The 19,359-nt window shown below is 44.3% G+C and overlaps 1 protein-coding gene across 1 annotated transcript in view; it reads left to right on the forward strand.

Moving 5' to 3' along the window:
* The window catches only part of XIRP1 (xin actin binding repeat containing 1), a 30,223-nt gene extending 20,597 nt beyond the window's left edge, over nucleotides 1-9,626 (forward strand). The window contains exon 4 of the mRNA XM_060782628.2: nucleotides 944-9,626. Coding sequence (XP_060638611.2) covers nucleotides 946-8,526 — 7,581 coding nt within the window. The 5' untranslated portion in view covers nucleotides 944-945 and the 3' untranslated portion in view covers nucleotides 8,527-9,626. The remainder of the gene's footprint in view (nucleotides 1-943) is intronic.
* The last annotated feature ends 9,733 nt before the right edge of the window (nucleotides 9,627-19,359 follow it).

Below are 19,359 nucleotides of genomic sequence, written 5' to 3' on the forward strand. Positions count from 1 at the left end.
CTTATAGTGTATAATTAATACATTTAGACCACATAATAAATGCATCTATACCGTATAATGAATGTAGTTTGACACCATTTTATCTGCCATGGCTCTGTGCTATGGGATTATGGGAGTGGTAGTTTGGTGACGCACCAACAGTCTTTGGCAGAAAAGGCTAAAGACGTTGTAAAACAACAACTTCCTTACCAGTTAAAAGGATGTCAGTTTGCATTACTTCTATAGTGTAGATGTACCCTGAGTCTACTTCCTCAGGAAGAAGATTTAGTCTCCAAAAGCTTATTTTACCAACATTGTACACTCAGTTTCTAAGGTGCTACAAGATCCCTCTGCGTACTGCATGAGGTACACATCACAAATGTTGCTCAGATATCATCCAGTATTAGAGATCTATTTCTTGTCACCTGCTACCCAGCATCCAGAGAGCTGGGCCAAGAAAGCTCCATGTCATTCCTATGCATAAGCCCTCCAACTTTCCAGGAAATTGGGTAGGCCTACAGCCCAGAACAGCAGGTAGTAGTGGGTACATCAATGAGCATTGGTGCATGATAGGAGCAGCACACTCCTTGCATTTCCTTCCAATAATTTGTCTATATTCGTGGTGTTTGATAGGCCAACCACAAACTTTTTTTACTCTCCCATTCAACATACAAATAGGAATTGCATACCCAAGCAACAAACAGGGTCTAAGAATGAGTTTGTTTTATTTAGACTTGCTGTGATTGGTTAGACGTTTCCTAACATCAATAATCCCAAGTCTGTGGTGGTGTGTGTTCACGGAGGAGTTTGAAGTGGTGTGATGCTTGGTGTGCTTTGGCGGTACGGAGTGGACCTACGTATCTGCATCATTAACCCAAGTTGCTGCATGAGTTTGGCCTTTGTCACTAACAAGGGAAGCCTTGGTGGAGAATCTGAGCTGACATGTCCCACAATGTTTCTTTAGAGATGGCAGAAGCTCAGAATGACATGAATCCCACATCCATCATCAGGAAGATCGATGAGAATATGCCTCCTCCTCCTCCTCCTCCATCCCAGGACTCTGCACCAGGTGCAACTTCCATTGCTAGAAGTCAGAATTCTAGCCCACTTCCTCCTCCTCCTCCAAAGGAAACCTTCTCTAAGTTCTACCAGCAGCGTCAAGTCAATGAACTCAAGAGGCTTTACCGCCACATGCATCCTGAGCTCCGGAAAAACCTGGAGGAGGCTGTGACAGAGGATCTGGCTGAGATGCTGAGCACTGATGACCCAAATGCCCAGGCCTCCATGAACCTAGACGCAGTGCTTCCTGGGGAGGTTCAATCCATGCGTTGGATTTTTGAGAACTGGACACTCGACTCCATTGGGGAACATCAAGCTGCGAAGAAGCTCGCTGAGGAGGAAGCCATTCCAAGTGGAGATGTGAAAAACAGGTCCATGAGATTTGAAAGCCCTCTACCCAATGGTGATGGGCCTTCAACCAAAGTATCTGAGACAGAGCAAACCAAAGGGGATGTGCGCACGGCACGATGGCTTTTTGAAACTCAACCACTTGATGCTCTGAACAAAATGTATTTGGATGAGACCGACTTGCAAGAGGCAGTCCTCAAAGAGCCTGTGGAGAAAGGGGATGTGAAAGGGGCAGCCCAACTCTTTGAAACCCATTCTTTGGACACTTTGGGCCGTTGCTGTTCAGTGGAGGAGCAAAGTATTCTGCAACTCAAGTCAGAAATCCAAGAACACAAAGGTGATGTCAAGAAAACCATCAAACTCTTCCAAACAGAGCCTCTGTGTGCTATTCGGGACCAAACGGGACACATCCATGAAATCAAATCTGTGTGCAGGGAAGAAATACAGAGCAATACAGTCAAGACAGCCCGCTGGCTCTTTGAGACACAGCCCCTGGACACCATCAACAAGGATACATCCAAAGTGCAAGTCATTCGGGGGATTTCCCTGGAAGAAACATCCAAGGGAAACGTCAGTGGAGCCAAATGGCTGTTTGAAACTCAGCCTCTAGATGCCATAAGAGAAATTACAGTGGAGGAAGCCGACTTCAAGGCTTCTCCAGACCTCATCCAAGGTGCTGATGTGAGCAAGCAGTGCCTGCTTTTTGAGACTCAGCCTCTTGATGCTCTGAAAGGAGAACCCTCCAATAGTATCCCAACCAGAGAAGAAGTCGTCAAAGGGGATGTGAAATCAAGTCTCTGGCTATTTGAAACTCAACCAATGAAAACGTTGAGAGATAGTTATGAAGTTGGACATTTAATGAAAGTTGAGCTTACAGATGAGGAGAAAGGAGCTGTGAAGCAAACAAAACATGTTTTTGAAACCTGCCCTTTGGGCAGCATTGCCAAATCTCCAGCTGGAGACATTTCAGCCACCAACATTCAAGAGGTAGAGAAAGGTGATGTGAAAGCCTTCAAGAGTCTCTTTGAGACACTGCCTTTGGATAGCATTAGGCAGGTAAGCTCTGAGGAGATGGTTGAGAAAAGTGAGGAAATACCACTTGGGAATGTGAAAGCCAACCAGACCCTGTTTGAGACAACACCTTTATATGCCATCAAAGATTGCTTTGGAAATTTCCACAAAGTCACTTCTGTGAGCAGAGAGGAAGAAGTGACCGGTGGAGATGTTAAGAACTACAAGTGGATGTTTGAAACCAAACCTCTGGATCAGTTTGATGACAGCGCCCAAAAAGTGGCCCTTGTAAGAGGGATCACCAAACAGGAAGTGGTAGCTGGAGATGTTAAAACAGCCAAGTGGCTCTTTGAAACGCAACCCATCGATGTCATCCACAGTCAAATGAACCCAGCAGACCAAAACATCTCTGAGAAAGGAGACACAACCCAAAAGGGTGATGTGAAGACCTGCAGGTGGTTGTTTGAGACACATCCAATGGACACGCTGTATGAGAAGGAAGGGAAGAAGCAGGATGGAGAAGAACTTGTTCCACAAGGCGATGTTAAGTCATGCACATGGATGTTTGAAACACGACCTTTGGATTCTTTGAAAGGCCAAGAAGAGCAGTATTTGCAGGTTTGCAAAGTTTACAATCAGGATGAATTACAAGGAGTAGATGTGAAAACTGTGCGGCACTTATTCGAAACAGAACCCTTGGTCAGTGATACCACTAGCAGTGGTGATACCAAAAAAATAATCAGGTACTCCAGCCGTGTGGAGATCCAGTCTGGAGAAGTGTCTAGGGTGAAGGAATTCTTTGAAGCCAAACCTTTGGATTCAATGCATAAACTGAGCATTGACAAGGTTACTGAAAGTCCAGCCCATGGGGACATTGAACGAGGAGCAGTACACAAGTTCACTTGGCTCTTTGAAAACTGCCCTATGGATACCCTGAAAAGCAGCATGGAGGGTATTCAAGAGGTGGCCCCCCAAAAGGACATCCAAGGTGGAGATGTTGGGGCCAAAAAATTTGTTTTTGAAACCTACTCCTTAGATCAGATCCACGACAAAGAGAACGAGATGCAAATCAAAAAGATCCAGGAGGAGACCATGAATAAAGCCGACATCAAGTCCTGCACCATGTTGTTTGAGACCCGTCCCCTGTATGCCATCCAGGACAAAGAAGGCGAGTACCACGAAGTCACATCTGTGAAGAAGGAAGAAATCATGAAAGGTGATGTGAAGGGTGCCCGATGGCAGTTTGAAACCAAACCTTTGGATCAGATCAAGAAAGATGAGGAAGTGTTTGTGATCAGGGCTGTCACCCAGGAGGACTTCAAGAAGGGGGATGTCCAAGCAGCAAGATGGAGGTTTGAAACAGAGCCTCTTGATTCTATTGTGGAAGAAAAGAGGCCAGTCTTGAAGACCATTGATGATGTGCAGAAAGGAGATGTCCAGTCTAACAAACAACTCTTTGAGTCAGAGCAAGTGAGTCAAAAGAAGTATGTGCGCATGGTCAGTGTCAGTGACGTTCAACATGGAGATGTGCGGACATCCACCTGGCTTTTTGAAAACCAGCCCATTGACTCCTTGAAAGGAGAATCAGAAAGCAACTCCAGCCTGAGCACAGTGCAGAGGGAGGACATTCACAAGGGGGATGTGAAACGCTGCACTTGGCTGTTTGAGACCCAACCCATGGACAGCCTAAAAGACCAGGAGACCTCAGCAAGCGTTGAGACCTTACAGGTGGCTCCTCAGGCTGATGTAAAGAGCACAACATGGTTATTTGAAAGTACCCCTCTGGATAAACTGAGCACTTCTCAACACTGTGCAGAAAAGGATGCAACCCAAAGAACCATTACATCTACTTTGGAAGTTCTCTTCTCACACCAGGTGATTCAACATGATGGTATCCTCATTGAAGCCAGTGACACTGAGAGCATCACAATGGCCAAATACCATCTTGGTCCTCATGGAAGCCCTGAAGTCCAAAAAGAAGAGGTAATGGGAGGCAACCTGCAAAACATCTTGATGCAGCTACTTCAGAGGAGCAATATAGAGGCCAGTGGGGAGTTGGTGCAGGAAGAAGAGAATGGGGAGGTCCGGGTCAGACCAGTGCAGCTTCTGGACACTGGAAAGGCTGAGAAGAGCAAAGAGAATTTGAAGGACGATGTGTCAAAGGCTCTCCAAGAACTTCTTAGTCAAGATGCATCAATCAAGAAAGGACTTCTTATGCAGGAGACAGAGACTGGCTCAGCCAAGATAACTATCTTTTCCCTTCTCCACCGCATTGCTCAAGAACACAGTTTGATTAAGGGAGATGTAAAATCAACCATTGGGAATCTCTTGGCTTCTTCCCAAGAGCAGAAGGCAACGGTCACCATCCGTCGAGAAGACAACGAGAAAGGCAACGTCCAGTTGTACACCAGCTGCATCGAGAAGGGAGATCTGGACTACCTGAAGAACCTCCAGAGGGAGTCAGAGATAGAGTCCCTGGCTTCTTCCCAGGCACAAGAGGAGCCAATGGAAACTGTGCAACAAGCCAAGGTACCTGCCCAGTTACCAGAGGGAAAATTAGTGCCCCAAATGGCAGATGTGGTATTAGGGGATATCAGTGGAACTAAGCAAGTATTCTTGTGTAAGAGCAAAGAAGGGACTTTAGAAAGGGAGGCAGACCTAGGTTCTCCTGAGCACTGTCTTGTGCAATCCCTAAAACCAGTGATAGTAGAGGGAAACCAAGTTCCTAGGCAAGTTAAATTCCCTACCGAATCTGTGCAAAAAGCACAGGACAATAGCAACAGGGTAGTGATAGAAGACAGAATAGTCCTGGGAAAGATAGAGGAGGGAGCAGCCACCGCCAAGGTAACAGAGCAGATGAAAGTAACCAGTGGGGCTACCCACTCTTCCCTAGTAGGGACAGTTGACCATTCCCAGACGCCTGCTCTTGGCAGTGATCTTCAAGCAGCCATGCAGAGTCTCAGACTTGCCACCGCAGAGGCCCAAAGCCTCCGGCACCAATTCCAAAGCAAGCTTCAGAAAACAACCGAAGAGATTCAGGAGCCCACCCAGACGGCCAGTGTGCAGGTTGCAGGATGCCATAAGGGCTGTGTAGCCACCAGCCACCAACAAGCTGGAAATGCAACCTTTCTCAGCGTGCAGGAGACGCCCAAGTCCCAGAAAATCATGCCTCAGAAGAGCATGGCACCATACCCAAAAGTCAGTGCTTCTGAGCAGGATGGGGTGCTGCCATTTGCAGCTCTCAAGGATGAGCCTAGTGCAGAGCTTAGTATTAAGGACGGCCTTTACATTGCCAAACCCATCAAGTCCTATGTAAACCCATTCGCTGAGTCTGATTACAAAGAACACTCCGTTCCTGAAGAACGAGAGCAAGAGCCCATAATCGGAGGGGATGTGCAGACAGCTATCCGAGCCCTGCAGAGTGCGGCAACAGGACAGAGGCCCATAGACAAAGAGGATGTTGTCCGTGGCAACTTAAAAGCCACACTTGAGTCCCTGGAAAAGTCTAACGTTAATGTCTCCAAAGGGGATTTTAAAGCAGCTATGATATACAGGCAAGCAGGGCAGTCCTATTCCATTTGTAAAAAGAAAAACGAGGCTCAGATCCTTAGTAACCAGGCAGCTGCTGTAGAAGCTTCAGGCTCGCAGGCTATTAATGATTGTCCTCCTCCTCCTCCAGCTTCAGTGATGGGAACCGAATGTCAGCCAACCAAACAGAAAGAAGTGAAAACTGTAAGGTGTTCCTCACTTGCACAGCCATATGTTCCTAAGGCTCCTCCTTCAGCCCCAACCAAACCAAGTGACCAGAAGGCTTTAGAGAAACCACAACTACCCCCCAAGCCCAGAGTGATCGCCCCACCAAGGAGAAAACCGGTCCCACCTCCAAAACCAGAATTCCTTTTGAAGGAAGCACTTCCCCAGCCAGCAAGCTTCAAGAAAGGGTCATTAGGAATAGAAACAGCCCAGCTTTCTTCTCCCAAACCTCTGCTTGAGGTTGAGCAAAGCAAGTCAAAGACTTTACCTATCCCAGACTTTGCAAAGGCAGCTTGTGGGGGCGAGATCTGGGAGCCACCTACATGTCAACCATATTCAGCAGCTGTTCCTGTGGCTCCATCTTCTGTGTCTACTGCAATTGAGGACTTAAGATCTGAGAAAAATCCCAGAAGAGATATGGTCAAGACGCCTTTGCAAGTAGCAGAAGAAAAGTATAAGGCCAAGAAAGAAGAGCAGAGCAAAGTGGAAATGGCTGGCCAGAAACTTTCCATGGAGGCAGTAAAAATGAGATCTGAAGGAGAAAGCTGCTATCTGACAAAAGAGACAGAAGGATTTCTGACATTTTGCCAACCAGAAAGTGGAGGTGCCATAACCAATACACAAGGTTCTCCATTGTCTCTTGGATTTCAAACAGATCTCATGAGCCTTGATGGCCCAAGGAAGCCATATCTCTCTGCCAAATGCCATGCCAATATTTTGAAAAAAGGAGCTATCACAACACATAACACATCTTCAGAGACAGATGACTTAAGCATACCCAGAGCTGCAGGTTCCATGGACAACCAAACAACAAGCCCAAGATTAGAGATGTTAGAACCTGCCTTTCTTGCATCTTCTTCTTTCCAGTCAAAGCCCTTCCTAGAAGATCCACAATTTGTGCACAACAAAGGATTAAGGGGTCCAGAAAGGACATCTGAACAAAATGCAGAGGAGAGGCAAAATCCTGTGGTGATCATGCGGGAGAAACCTTGCCGAGAAACAGAAGATGAACGTCGCAAGAGACTGTCTGTCCACAAGGAGGAGATCATGAAAGGCAACGTGAAAGAAGCCATGGAGATATTTGAGAACCTGCGACGACAGGAGGCACTTCAAGAAATTCTAACCCGAGTGAAGGAGTTTGAGGAGGAAACGTCCAAGGTGGATGTGAAATCCTTAAAGAACTTCTTTGAGAATGTCCCTGACTGGGTGGTGTATCACAAGACTCATCAGACCCAAGAACCCAAGGCAGAGAAGGTTGAGCAAATGAAAGATGTCAAGGAAGATACAGATAGTGTCTCATCTGTGGAGTTGGCCTTTGAAGATCTAGAGAGAGCAAGCGCTGAGATCATTCATTTAAAGGAGCAGACTCTCAGCCGGCTCTTGGACATTGAAGAAGCCATCCGGAAAGCCCTGTGCTCCATTTCAAGCCTGAAATCTGAATCGGACATTGCTGGGCTCTCCGGACTTCTTAAAGAATCTCTTGGGAATTCTCAGAGCCTTGCAGGTGGGAACAACATCCGAAAGATCAGTATTGTGTCCAGCAAAGCCAAACAGGACAGGGGCACACAACACTCTGGCTGGGATGGTGCAAAAGGAGCAGAAAAGCAGGAGGCACCAAAACTGGAGCTAGAAGTTCCTCACATCATTCAGCCCCGTGCGAGTTCTCCTTCCTCTCCTTCCTACATCTCCATTCAATCTGCTGCACGGAAAACTGGAGACTCACTCCAAACATCTCGATCTCCCTCTGCACAGTATACAAGGGGAAAGGAAGTGTCTGCCCAGGACATTTTTAGCTCCTTACCACGAAAATCAGTGAGGTCAGATGACTGTAACTTGGCTTTCTGTGAAGACGAATATGCCCCTGTCCAGATGCAGAAAGGAACCGGATTGATTAAGCAACAGCATCTCAGCAGCCCAGAAGTTCTCCATCGTCACGTTGGCACCAACAGTGATAAGGAACAGGATGTATCCCAAAATTTTATCCAAGGAGCAGGACCTGAGTACGCCTCCAAAGCTTCCCTGAGTGCTTTAAGCCCATCAAATCCAAGACGGCAGAAAAGCATCCTAGAACTTCAGACCAACCACGATGGGTCAAAGCTTTTTGGGGCAACTAGAACAGTGACGGAGCAATATGAGGAAGTAGATGAGTTTGGAAACAAAATAATCACCTCTTCCACCACTGTTACCAAACAGTCTGAGACTCAGACATCCTCCACATGTGACATGGTGTCATGCCCCACAAGATATGAGGTGACAGCTTCTCCAGTCCTTCGGAGATATCTGAACAGCCCGGCTGACTTCCCCTCGAATGAAGGCCACCAAGAAGCAGGAGTGGTGTTTGTCACTTTTAGCAACTCCAAGCCTGCCAAGAAATAGTCGTTTTATCAAGTGGCAGATAAAAATAAGGGTTGTGATCTAGCTAAGACAGAGGGTTCCGTGTTAAAGCAATTTAATCCAACTGGTTTTGGAAAGACTCATTCAGTTGAATCGAACTCAGATAATTCAAGATGGAGCACTTCATGGGCTGGTCTATCTATCAAGCACACAAACGTGTATCAGGAAAACTTCTAAGCCTTGCAAAATGTTTGGAACTACAGCCTGTATATTTGAAGATAACCTTGAACCTGTGTTTGGAACCAATCCTTGGAGAAAAGACCACTGACTTGTTATTATTGTCCTGGATTTCAGATCCAATGGTTCAAAGAAAAGAAGAAAGTTATGAAAGGCTCTTTCTAAGAAGATTCTTTCTAAGGACTTAGAAAAATTATCCTGTTGTATCAGACCAAAGCCCGCCATTTTATTTCCAACCATAATGGATAGCCAGGTGTTCCAAATGCAGGCCAAAGAGACTTGGGCGCAACCAAAGAGCCACTGATACAATACTTCAAAGAATACACTCCTGGACTCTGCCTTTTCTTCTCCTTCTTGCTATCATTAGAAATCCCCTAACCTGCTTCTCTCTCCTATTACTATACAACTTGTCACATGCCCTCAAAAACATACAAATGCCTTCCCCAATCGCCATAGATGCAGCAAACCTGGGTTTAGAGTAGTTATTTCCTTAGCTATCCACATCCCTGTCTTTTATGACATTTTTAACAAGAGATATTTAGTAGTATCCATATTTAGCAATGAAGTATATACATTGGAATTTAAAGGCATCATTTCCTTTCCCTCGAATGAGAAGGCGAGGGAGATATTCTAGTTAGGTCTCTCTTATCATATATATTGATGGTTATAGCTTTCCTCTCTTTTTAAATTTTAGAACTGTAACTTATTATTCCTTGTTAACATGACTTTAGTTTTCTCACTTTCTTACCTATCTGTTATTTCAAATGACTTTAAAAACCATGTAAATCAATTTTATGATGATGATTATGATGATTTTTTGTACATTCTCAAGTGATGGCTTTAGATATTTTGTCAGTGTGTTTTTTTAATTGCATTATGGAGATAAATTTGACTTCTGAAAATAGCTTTGAGTTTCTTTATTTCTGGGACTGTCTTTGCTAGAAAGACAGTCACATTTTGGTTGGTTTTCCCCTGACATTAAGTCCAGTCGTGTCTGACTCTGGGGTATGGTGCTCATCTCCTTACTTACTTACTTACTTACTTAGGCGATCCCTCGTTGGACGAGTAAGATGGTCTTCCATCATGGGTTTCCTTGTGGGTCCGTATGTGGCTGTGGAGCCCTATTCTTGCTCTGCATCTTCTTCCGCAGTGAGGGCATTGGTTTCCAGGTGGAAGGCGGTCCCGGTCGGGGTTGGCTTGACGCGCCTTCCTCCTGGCACGTTTCTCTCTTTCACCCTCCACTCGTGCCTCCTCGAATTCTGCAGCACTGCTGGTCACAGCTGACCTCCAGCTGGAGCGCTCAAGGGCCAGGGCTTCCCAGTTCTCAGTGTCTATGCCAGAGTTTTTAAGGTTGGCTTTGAGCCCATCTTTAAATCTCTTTTCCTGCCCACCAACATTCCGTTTTCCGTTCTTGAGTTCGGAGTAGAGCAACTGCTTTGGGAGACGGTGGTCAGGCATCCGGACAACGTGGCCTGTCCAGCGGAGTTGATGTTGGAGGACCATCGCTTCAATGCTGGTGGTCTTTGCTTCTTCCAGCACACTGACGTTTGTCCGCTTGTCTTCCCAGGAGATTTGCAGGATTTTCCGGAGGCAGCGCTGATGGAATCGTTCCAGGAGCTGCATGTGACGTCTGTAGACAGTCTACGTCTCACAGGCATATAGCAGGGTTGGGAGGACAATGGCTTTATAGACAAGCACCTTGGTATCCCTACGGATGTCCCGGTCCTCAAACACTCTCTGCTTCATTCGGGAAAATGCTGCACTTGCAGAGCTCAGGCGGTGTTGTATTTCGGCGTCGATGTTGACTTTGGTGGAGAGGTGGCTGCCAAGGTAGCGGAAATGGTCGACATTTTCTAATGTTACGGTGCTCATCTCCATTTCTAAGCCGAAGAGCTAGCGTTGTCCATAGACACCTCCAAGGTCATGTGGCCAGCATGACTGCATGGAGCGCTGTTACCTTCCCGCCAGGAGCCCCCGGTGGCGCAGTGGGTTAAAGCCCTGTGCTGGTAGGACTGAAGACCGACAGGTTGCAGGTTCAAATCCGGGGAGAGGCGGATGAGCTCCCTCTATCAGCTCTAGCTCCTCATGCGGGGACATGAGAGAAGCCTCCCACAAGGATGATAAAACATCAGAAATCATCTGGGCGTCCCCTGGGCAACGTCCTTGCAGACAGCCAATTCTCTCACAACAGGATGCTCCTGACACGACACAAAAAAAAAACAAACCTTCCCTTCGGAGTGGTACCTATTGATCTACTCACATTTGCATCTGTTAGAACTGCTAGGCTGAAGGAAGCTGACCTAAATCACATTTTAGACCAGCGATGGTGTTTTGGAGGATGTCTGGAGGTGGATGGATTGCAGTGTCCAACATTGGTCACTTCTGACTATGCTAGCAGTAACTAGAGTTGCTGGGATTTACAGTCTGGCATGATTCTCACCTTTAGGTCATTCATGGTGAGCTAATGACATCTGAATCATAGAATCATACAGTTGGAATAAACCCCAAGGCCACCTGGTTGAACCTCGGTCTATCATGCAAGAATACACAATCAAAAGACTCCCAGCAGATGGCCATCCAGTGTCTGTTGAAAAATCTCAAGAAGGAGATGTCATCACATTTGAGGCAACATATAATACTCGGTGTTGTAACAATTTATTAGTGACTGTTCTGTTGTGCGCTGGGCCTGTAACAGCTGTCTTTTCTATAGGATGTATACTTTAAGTCCAGCGGGAAGCCTCAAAGAGAGGTTCTCAGGGATTTTTCTGAAGTAATGGTCTTTAGAGTCTTTAATGACACAACAAAGTCTTTATTACAGAACAAACATCAAATCTTCAATAGTTCAAACAACACTTCAAGGCTTTCGTAGTCTAGTCCTCAATGAGCTGGTACCTGGCTTCAATTAACTGTACTTTCTCTGTAGGAAAAACCCTATTTAACCTCTCCCAGGCTGTTTACTATCCATTCTTCATTGGTGTGGGTCCTACTACCAATTCCAAATGCGTCTTGGTATCGAATAGACCTACCAGCCAAGGCTTGTAGATATTTCAGATGGAGATCCGTGGATCTGTAGTGCTGTCCTCTCTCCGAGAATTCTTTGAAAACCTCAGGGTTGTTTTCCCTCTGATTGCTGTGAGGCTGAGAGGCTGTGAACTCTCAGCCAGAGCCTTGGGACCTTTTTCCCTGGAATTTCTGTTTCTGTTTCCCCGGATGTTCTTGAGAAAAGAAGCTTTTCTACGAGACAAGCTGGTCTACGTCCTATAGTTAGCTTCCTTATGTGAGACTGCTAAAAAAAAATTGCTCCTTTCCCTCCCAGAGGGGCGGAACCAAAGCTTAATTATGATGGACAGGAGGCCTGCCCTATGACTGCAAACAGATAACAGAAAGAAAATAAAGTTGGAGCTCCTGGTACAGCCGTACCAGCACAGTGACTGTTTAAATGTTATGGTTATTGTCTTTGTTATGGATATTGAATGATTGCCTTTGTTTGTTGGTACCTCCCTGAGTCTTCATGGGGAGATAAGGCAGGATATAAATAAAGTAGATAGATAGATACTTACTCAGGTGATCCCTCGTAGTCCGAGGATGATGGTCCTCCAAGTTCGGTGTCCTGGGGGTGGGTTTGTAGGTGGCTGTGGAGCCCTATTCTTGACCTGCATCTTCTTCCACGGTGAGGGCATTGGTTTCCAGGTGGGAGGTGGTCTCGGTCGGGGTTGGCTTGACGCACCTTCCTCTTGGCACGTTTCTCTCTTTCACCCTCCATTCGTGCCTCTTCAAATTCTGCAGCACTGCTGGTCACAGCTGACCTCCAGCTGGAGCGCTCAAGGGCCGGGGCTTCCTAGTTCTCAGTGTCTATGCCAGAGTTTTTAAGGTTGGCTTTGAGCCCATCTTTAAATCTCTTTTCCGTTTTCCATTCTTGAGTTCGGAGTAGAGCAACAGCTTTGGGAGATGGTGGTCGGGCATCCAGACAACGTGGCTGGTCCAGCGGAGTTGATGACGGAGGACTATTGTTTCGATGCTGGTGGTCTTTGCTTCTTCCAGCACACTGACGTTTGTCTGCCTGTCTTCCCAAGAGATTTGCAGGATTTTCCGGAGGCAGAGCTGATGGATGGATGGATGGATGGATGGATGGATGGATAGATAGATAGATAGATAGATAGATAGATAGATAGATAGATAGATAGATAGATAGAGAGATAGAGAGATAGGTCAAAACATACAATTCACCATTCTGGACACAAGGTGGCAGGAAAGGTATAACAAATGGACATACAATGACTCCACTAAGGCTGAAAAAAATCCACTAATTTGAAGACCACTGTGAAGTTATTGCGTGAATTACCATGGAGTTTTTACTGGGACCAATAGTTAAGGCTATTATTCTTTCTTTCTACTTATTACAAGGAAACTGTCGCCTTTTATCATTAACACACAATGATACTAAGATTTATTGATATTTGTTGATATTTTAAAATACATTTTCTGGAAATATATATTTGAAGGAAAGAAAGGAAAGGAAAGAAAAGGAAAAGAACCCAGAAATCCTTTTTTTTTAAAACAAAATTGTTCTGGCAAAGTAAAAACTCGGTGAGCAAAAGGTAATGGCAGAACTTTCCCAAACATGGGTGAAGAGAGAGGGGCCAGAAGACAGTTCCACCTTGTCTCTTGTGCTATTCTAATCTATATAAATAAAAATGTAATGTTGGTTTGTGGGATTAACAGAACTCAAAAACTACTGGACGATTTGACACCAAATTTGGACACAAGGCACCTAACAACCCAATGTATGTCCTTCACTCAAAAAATTGATGTTGTCATTTGAGAGTTGTAGTTGCTGGGATTTATCGTTCACCTACAATCAAAGAGCATTCTGAACCCCACCAATGATGGAATTGAACCAAACTTGGCACACAGAACTCCCATGACCAACAGAAAATACTGGAAGGGTTTGGTGTTGGAGTTGTAGTTCACCTACATCCAGAGATCACTGTGGACTCAAACAATGATGGATCTGGACCAAACTCTACATGAATACTCAATATGCCCAGATGTGAACACTGGTGGAGTTTGGGGAAAATAGAATCTTGACATTTGGGAGTTGTAGTTGCTGGGATTTATAGTTCACCTACAATCACAGAGCATTCTGAACCACACCCATAGAATTGGGCCAAACCTCCCACACAGAACCCCCATGTGGGCCACAGCAATGCGTGGCAGGGGACAGCTAGTAATATAATATAATATAATATAATATAATATAATATAATATAATATATATTGTATATGCATATAATATTTATAATATTATAATTTAATACAATATAATAATAATATGATATTATAATTATATATATTTATATTACACGTAATATTACTAATAATATTACAGTATAATGGTATAGTACAATATAATAATATATAATACTGATTTTGTACTATGCTAATAATATAATATATTGTGTGTGTGTGTGTATGTGTGTGTGTGTGTGTGTGTATATATATATATATATCTTGTAAGACGCTCTGAGTCCCCTTCGGGGTGAGAAGGGCAACATATAAATGTCGTAAATAAATATAAATAAATAAATAAATAAATGGGTACTTTTGGCTCCTCCCACAATTTCCCCTCCCACAAATTGGGGAAATGTTTCATTTTAAACCTGAGAGCAACGAATGCCATCACATAACAGAAATGGCCAGACATCTGGATCGTTACAAAAAATCCACTTCCCCGCCACCTCCTGAAACATTTGAAAAGAATGCTGGCCCCCACTCTTAAAATATGCGAAGAATGCTCTACTCTACACTTGAACCCAACCTAATGTGAAGAACACAATGGCTTACCACATTTTAAGTGTAGCACTCAGTGGAATTTAGTAGATGTGATGAAGTGGCAAATCCTGTTGCTGTAAACACCTATAAGTTGCCCCCCAAAAACAGATTGACATTTTGTCCCAAATGTCCTCATTTAGTTCAGTGTTTTGGAAGCGGAGTTGCAAACGCAATGCCATTGTCTTGCTGAAACTGATACTAGTAAGGTTGAGTAAGGAGGGCGACTAAAATGATCAAGGGTCTGGAGAACAAGCCCTATGAGGAGCGGCTAAAGGAGCTGGCCATGTTTAGCCTGAAGAAGAGAAGGCTGAGAGGAGATATGATAACCATGTATAAATATGTGAGGGGAAGCCACAGGGAGGAGGGAGCAAGCTTGTTTTCTGCTTCCCTGGAGACTAGGACACGGAACAATGGATTCAAACTACAAGAAAGAAGATTCCATCTGAACATGAGGAAGAAATTCCTGACTGTGAGAGCCGTTCAGCAGTGGAACTCTCTGCCCCGGAGTGTGGTGGAGGCTCCTTCTTTGGAATCTTTTAAACAGAGGCTGGATGGCCATCTGTCAGGGGTGCTTTGAATGCAATATTCCTGCTTCTTGGCAGGGGGTTGGACTGGATGGCCCATGAGGTCTCTTCCAACTCTTTGATTCTATGATTCTATGATTCTATGATTATGGGAAAAGGCTTAGGACTGGACTTTTGGGAATTTTGGAATACCTGTATTTGCATATATGTACGTCATGGGAAATTGTGGCGATGAGACCCAAGGGTTCATATGAAATTCAGATATCTTTCATTAAGACCCAAGTCTTAATCCGAAATTCAGTTATCTTTCATATACACATACCCTGAAACTAATTTTATACAATATTTTAGCAACTGTATACAAGTAACAACATTTGTATAATCTGTAAACTATCAGAAAGCAAAGGTCTCATTTTTTGAGCTACCCACATGGACAGTTTTTGATTTTGGAGTATTTTGGAACTTAAGATAAGGGATGCTCAGTTTCTGCTTCCTTGGTTACACATTGTGTTGGGCAACATTGTCATTCAATGCAAACACAACCCATTGCACAATCAATGCTCTACCCAATACATCTATTTACATTACGGGTTGCCATTGTATTTACATTACTGGAAGGCCATATAGCTGCTTGCTTCAATATTATAAAATCCTGGGATTTGTAGTTTGGTGAGGCACCAGCACTCTTGGGTAGAAAGAGCTAAAGAAGATGTCAAACTACAAATCCCAAGATTCCATAGCACTGAGCCATGTCAGTTAAAGGAGTATCAAACTGCATTAATGTTACAATGTAGATCAGTGGCTCTCAGCCTTCCTAATGCCGCGGCCCCTTAATAAAATTCCTCATATTGTGGTGACCCCCAACCATAACATTATTTTCGTTGCTACTTCATAACTGTAATTTTGCTACTGCTTTGAATTGTAATGTAAATATCAGACATGCAGATATGTATTTTCATTCACTGGACTAAATTTGGCACAAATATCAGATACACCCAAGTTTGAATACTGGTGGGTTTGGGGGTATTTAATTTGTCATTTGGAAGTTGTAGTTGCTGGGATTTATAGTTCGCCTACAATCAAAGGCTATTCTGAACTCCACCAACAATGGAATTGAACCAAACTTGGCACACAGAACTCCCATGACCAACAGAAAAGACTGGAAGGGTTTGCTGGGCATCGACCTTGAGTTTTGGAGCTGTAGTTCACCTACATCCAGAGAGCACTGTGGACTCAAACAATGATAGATCCAGACCAAACTTGGCACGAATATTCAATATGCCCAAATGTGAACATTGGTAGAGTTTGGGGGGAAATGGTTCTTGACATGTGAGAGTTATAGTTGCTGGGATTTATAGTTCACCTACAATCAAAGGAAATTCTGAATCCCACCATCAATAGAACTGGGCCAAACACAGAACCCTCATGACCTACAGAAAGGACCGTATTTTCTGATGGTCTTTGGTGACCCTCTGACACCCCCTCATGACCCCCTCAGGGGTCATGACCCCCAGGTTGAAAAACACTGATGTAGATGCTGCCTAAGACATTTTTAAAATGAGATGACAGTATTAATCAGAGCCGTTTCTGCTCAGACAACTGCTGGGTATGTGACTTGAAGGAGAGTTTAATGCAAATGCATGTCTTATAAAATGATTTTAAATGATTACTTAAACTATTCATGCATCAAAAATTGCAATGACGCCTAGCAGAATTTCTCATGGGTGCCCCGGCATATTGAACGTGTAGGGAAAGAGAGAGGGAAAGGGGCTTAAATAAAAAATGATCTCTTTTAGCTGAGAATCAGTGCAAAAAAAGTGTGTATGGAGGGCACACCTCATGGTGAAAAACTGTAAATCTGCCCAAACCACCCAGTGAACAATGAGAAATATACTCACACAGCATTCCTTGTGCACAATGCGGCTAAGCTGAAAGGATTGTTTTCTGTCTCACATCTCCCACACAGGATCCAGGATGTAAATCCTCAACTATTTCAACCTTACATGCCGGGATGAGGAATTGCAGTTGTTGACTCCCTGCAGTGGGAGGACAAAACAAATATTTCTCCCCAGTGTTCTAACATCCTGAAATTTTGTGGAGGAATTACTCTGCAGAGAAAATACAGGGATGAAAATAACCCTCTAGATCAGCGTTTCTCAACCTGGGGGTCGGGACCCCTGGGGGGGGGTCGTGAAGGGGTGTCAGAGGGGTCGCCAAAGGCAATAATAAAACACAGAATTTTCTCTTGGTCATGGGGGTTCTATGTGGGAAGTTTGGCCCAATTCGATTGTTGGTGGGGTTCAGAATGCTCTTTGATTGTAGGTGAACTATAAATCCCAACAAGTACAACTCCTAAACGTCAAAGTCTATTTTCCCCCAAACCCCATCAGTGTTCACATTTGGGCATATTGAGTATCCATGCCAAGTTTGGTCCAGATCATTGTTTGAACCCACAGTGCTCTCTGGATGTAGGCAAACTACAACTCCCAAATTCAAATTCAATGGCCACCAAACCCTTCCAGTATTTTCTGTTGATCATGGGAGTTCTCTGTGCCAACTTTGTTCAATTCCATTGTTGGTGGGGTTCAGAATGCTCTTTATTTATATGTTAACTATAAATCCCAGCAACTACAACTCCCAAATGACAAAATCAACCCCCCAACCCCACCAGTATACAAATTGGGGCATAACCAGGTACTTGTGCCAAATTTGCTCCAGTGAATGAAAATACATCCTGCAGATCATTATTTACATGGCGATTCATAATGTTAGGGTTATGGTTGGGGGTCACCATAACATGACGAACTGTATTAAGGGGTCGCGGCATTAGGAAGGTTGAGAACCACTGCTCTAGATTCTCTGTCACAGTTTACATCAAACTTCAGCCCTTCAGGTGTTTTGGACTTCAACTCCCACAATTCCTAACAGTCTTAGGCCCTTTCCTTTTTCCTTTAAGTGGCTGAGACTGAAGTTTATCCATGCCTAGTTTATTTATTTTATTTATTTATTTGGTACACTTGTATACCGCTAATATCTCAGCCTTGCGGCGACTCATTGCGGTTTACAACATATATAAAAATACAATATTCACTTTAAAAATATAGGATAAAATATAAAATACATACATATACATACATTGTATTGGGCCACCAATACAAACCGGAGCATCTCATAGTTAAAGTCATAATCCAATTCGTTATCCTTGATTGCTAGTCCATGATCAAAACATCATCACATCGGAATTAGTTGAAAACTTGCTCGAATATCCAAGTTTTCCGTTTTTTCCGAAATGCCATTAGCGAGGTGGCTAATCTTATTTCAGTAGGGAGGGCATTCCAAAGCCGGGGGGCCACCACAGAAAAGGCCCTATCTCTCGTTCCCGCAAGCCGCACTTGTGAAGCAGGCGGGATGGAGAGAAGGGCTTCTCCTGAAGATCTTAGGGTCCTGGTGGGCTGATAGGCCGAGATACGTTCGGATAGGTATGTAGTTTACATTACATGAGAGTTTACAAATTTGTAACTACATTGCAGAAATGAAATAAAACCCTGTTAGAGCATTGTGAAGATGCCCATCTAAGTACCAACTGGAGTATTCCAATGCACATTACCATCCGACACTTCTGAGCTTCCATCAGACGTTTCTGATGCACATTGGGCATTTTCAATATACATCCAGGCTCTTCTGATGCACATTTAATTCACATTGGGCACCTCTGATGGTCATTCGGGCGCTTCTGGTGTGCATTAATGCAGTTTGACACCACTCTAACTGCCATGGCTCAATGATATGTGTGCTGTTGCACGCTGGGCCTGTGCCTAAGACTGTAGACAGGACATAAATTCTGTGTGCCCAACGGGACGCTGGGGCTGCCTCAGATTAAAGGCCTTTGGATTTCCTTAAAACAGAGTCTTTAGATTGCTTAAAGGTTCAACAAAAGTTCTTTATTATTGAAAACAAACAGGTACTTTAAGGCTTTCTTAACAGTCTATTGGCTCTCTCTCAATCTTGTCCACGGGGAACAGGCACTATCTTCTTAACTGTAACTAATGGGGAAATCCTTAACTTCTAATCTGGGCAGTCTGTCTTTGCCTCTGTAGGCGTGGAGCCCCTGCACCCGGTACCAACTGCATCTGGCTTCTGCGAGTGACCCTTACCAAGCAGTTAAATAATTACTAAAACTTGTAGACTTCCAGGGGGAAAAGAACTCAGGTTTCCGTGATGTCTGATTGAAGTCCTTCAGCTGTATATCTCCCCAGCCAAGCCGTAGAAGACGAAGCTTTCT

The sequence above is a fragment of the Anolis sagrei genome, chromosome 6 (genome assembly GCF_037176765.1).
Source record: "Anolis sagrei isolate rAnoSag1 chromosome 6, rAnoSag1.mat, whole genome shotgun sequence".
NCBI classification, from domain to species: domain Eukaryota; kingdom Metazoa; phylum Chordata; class Lepidosauria; order Squamata; family Dactyloidae; genus Anolis; species Anolis sagrei.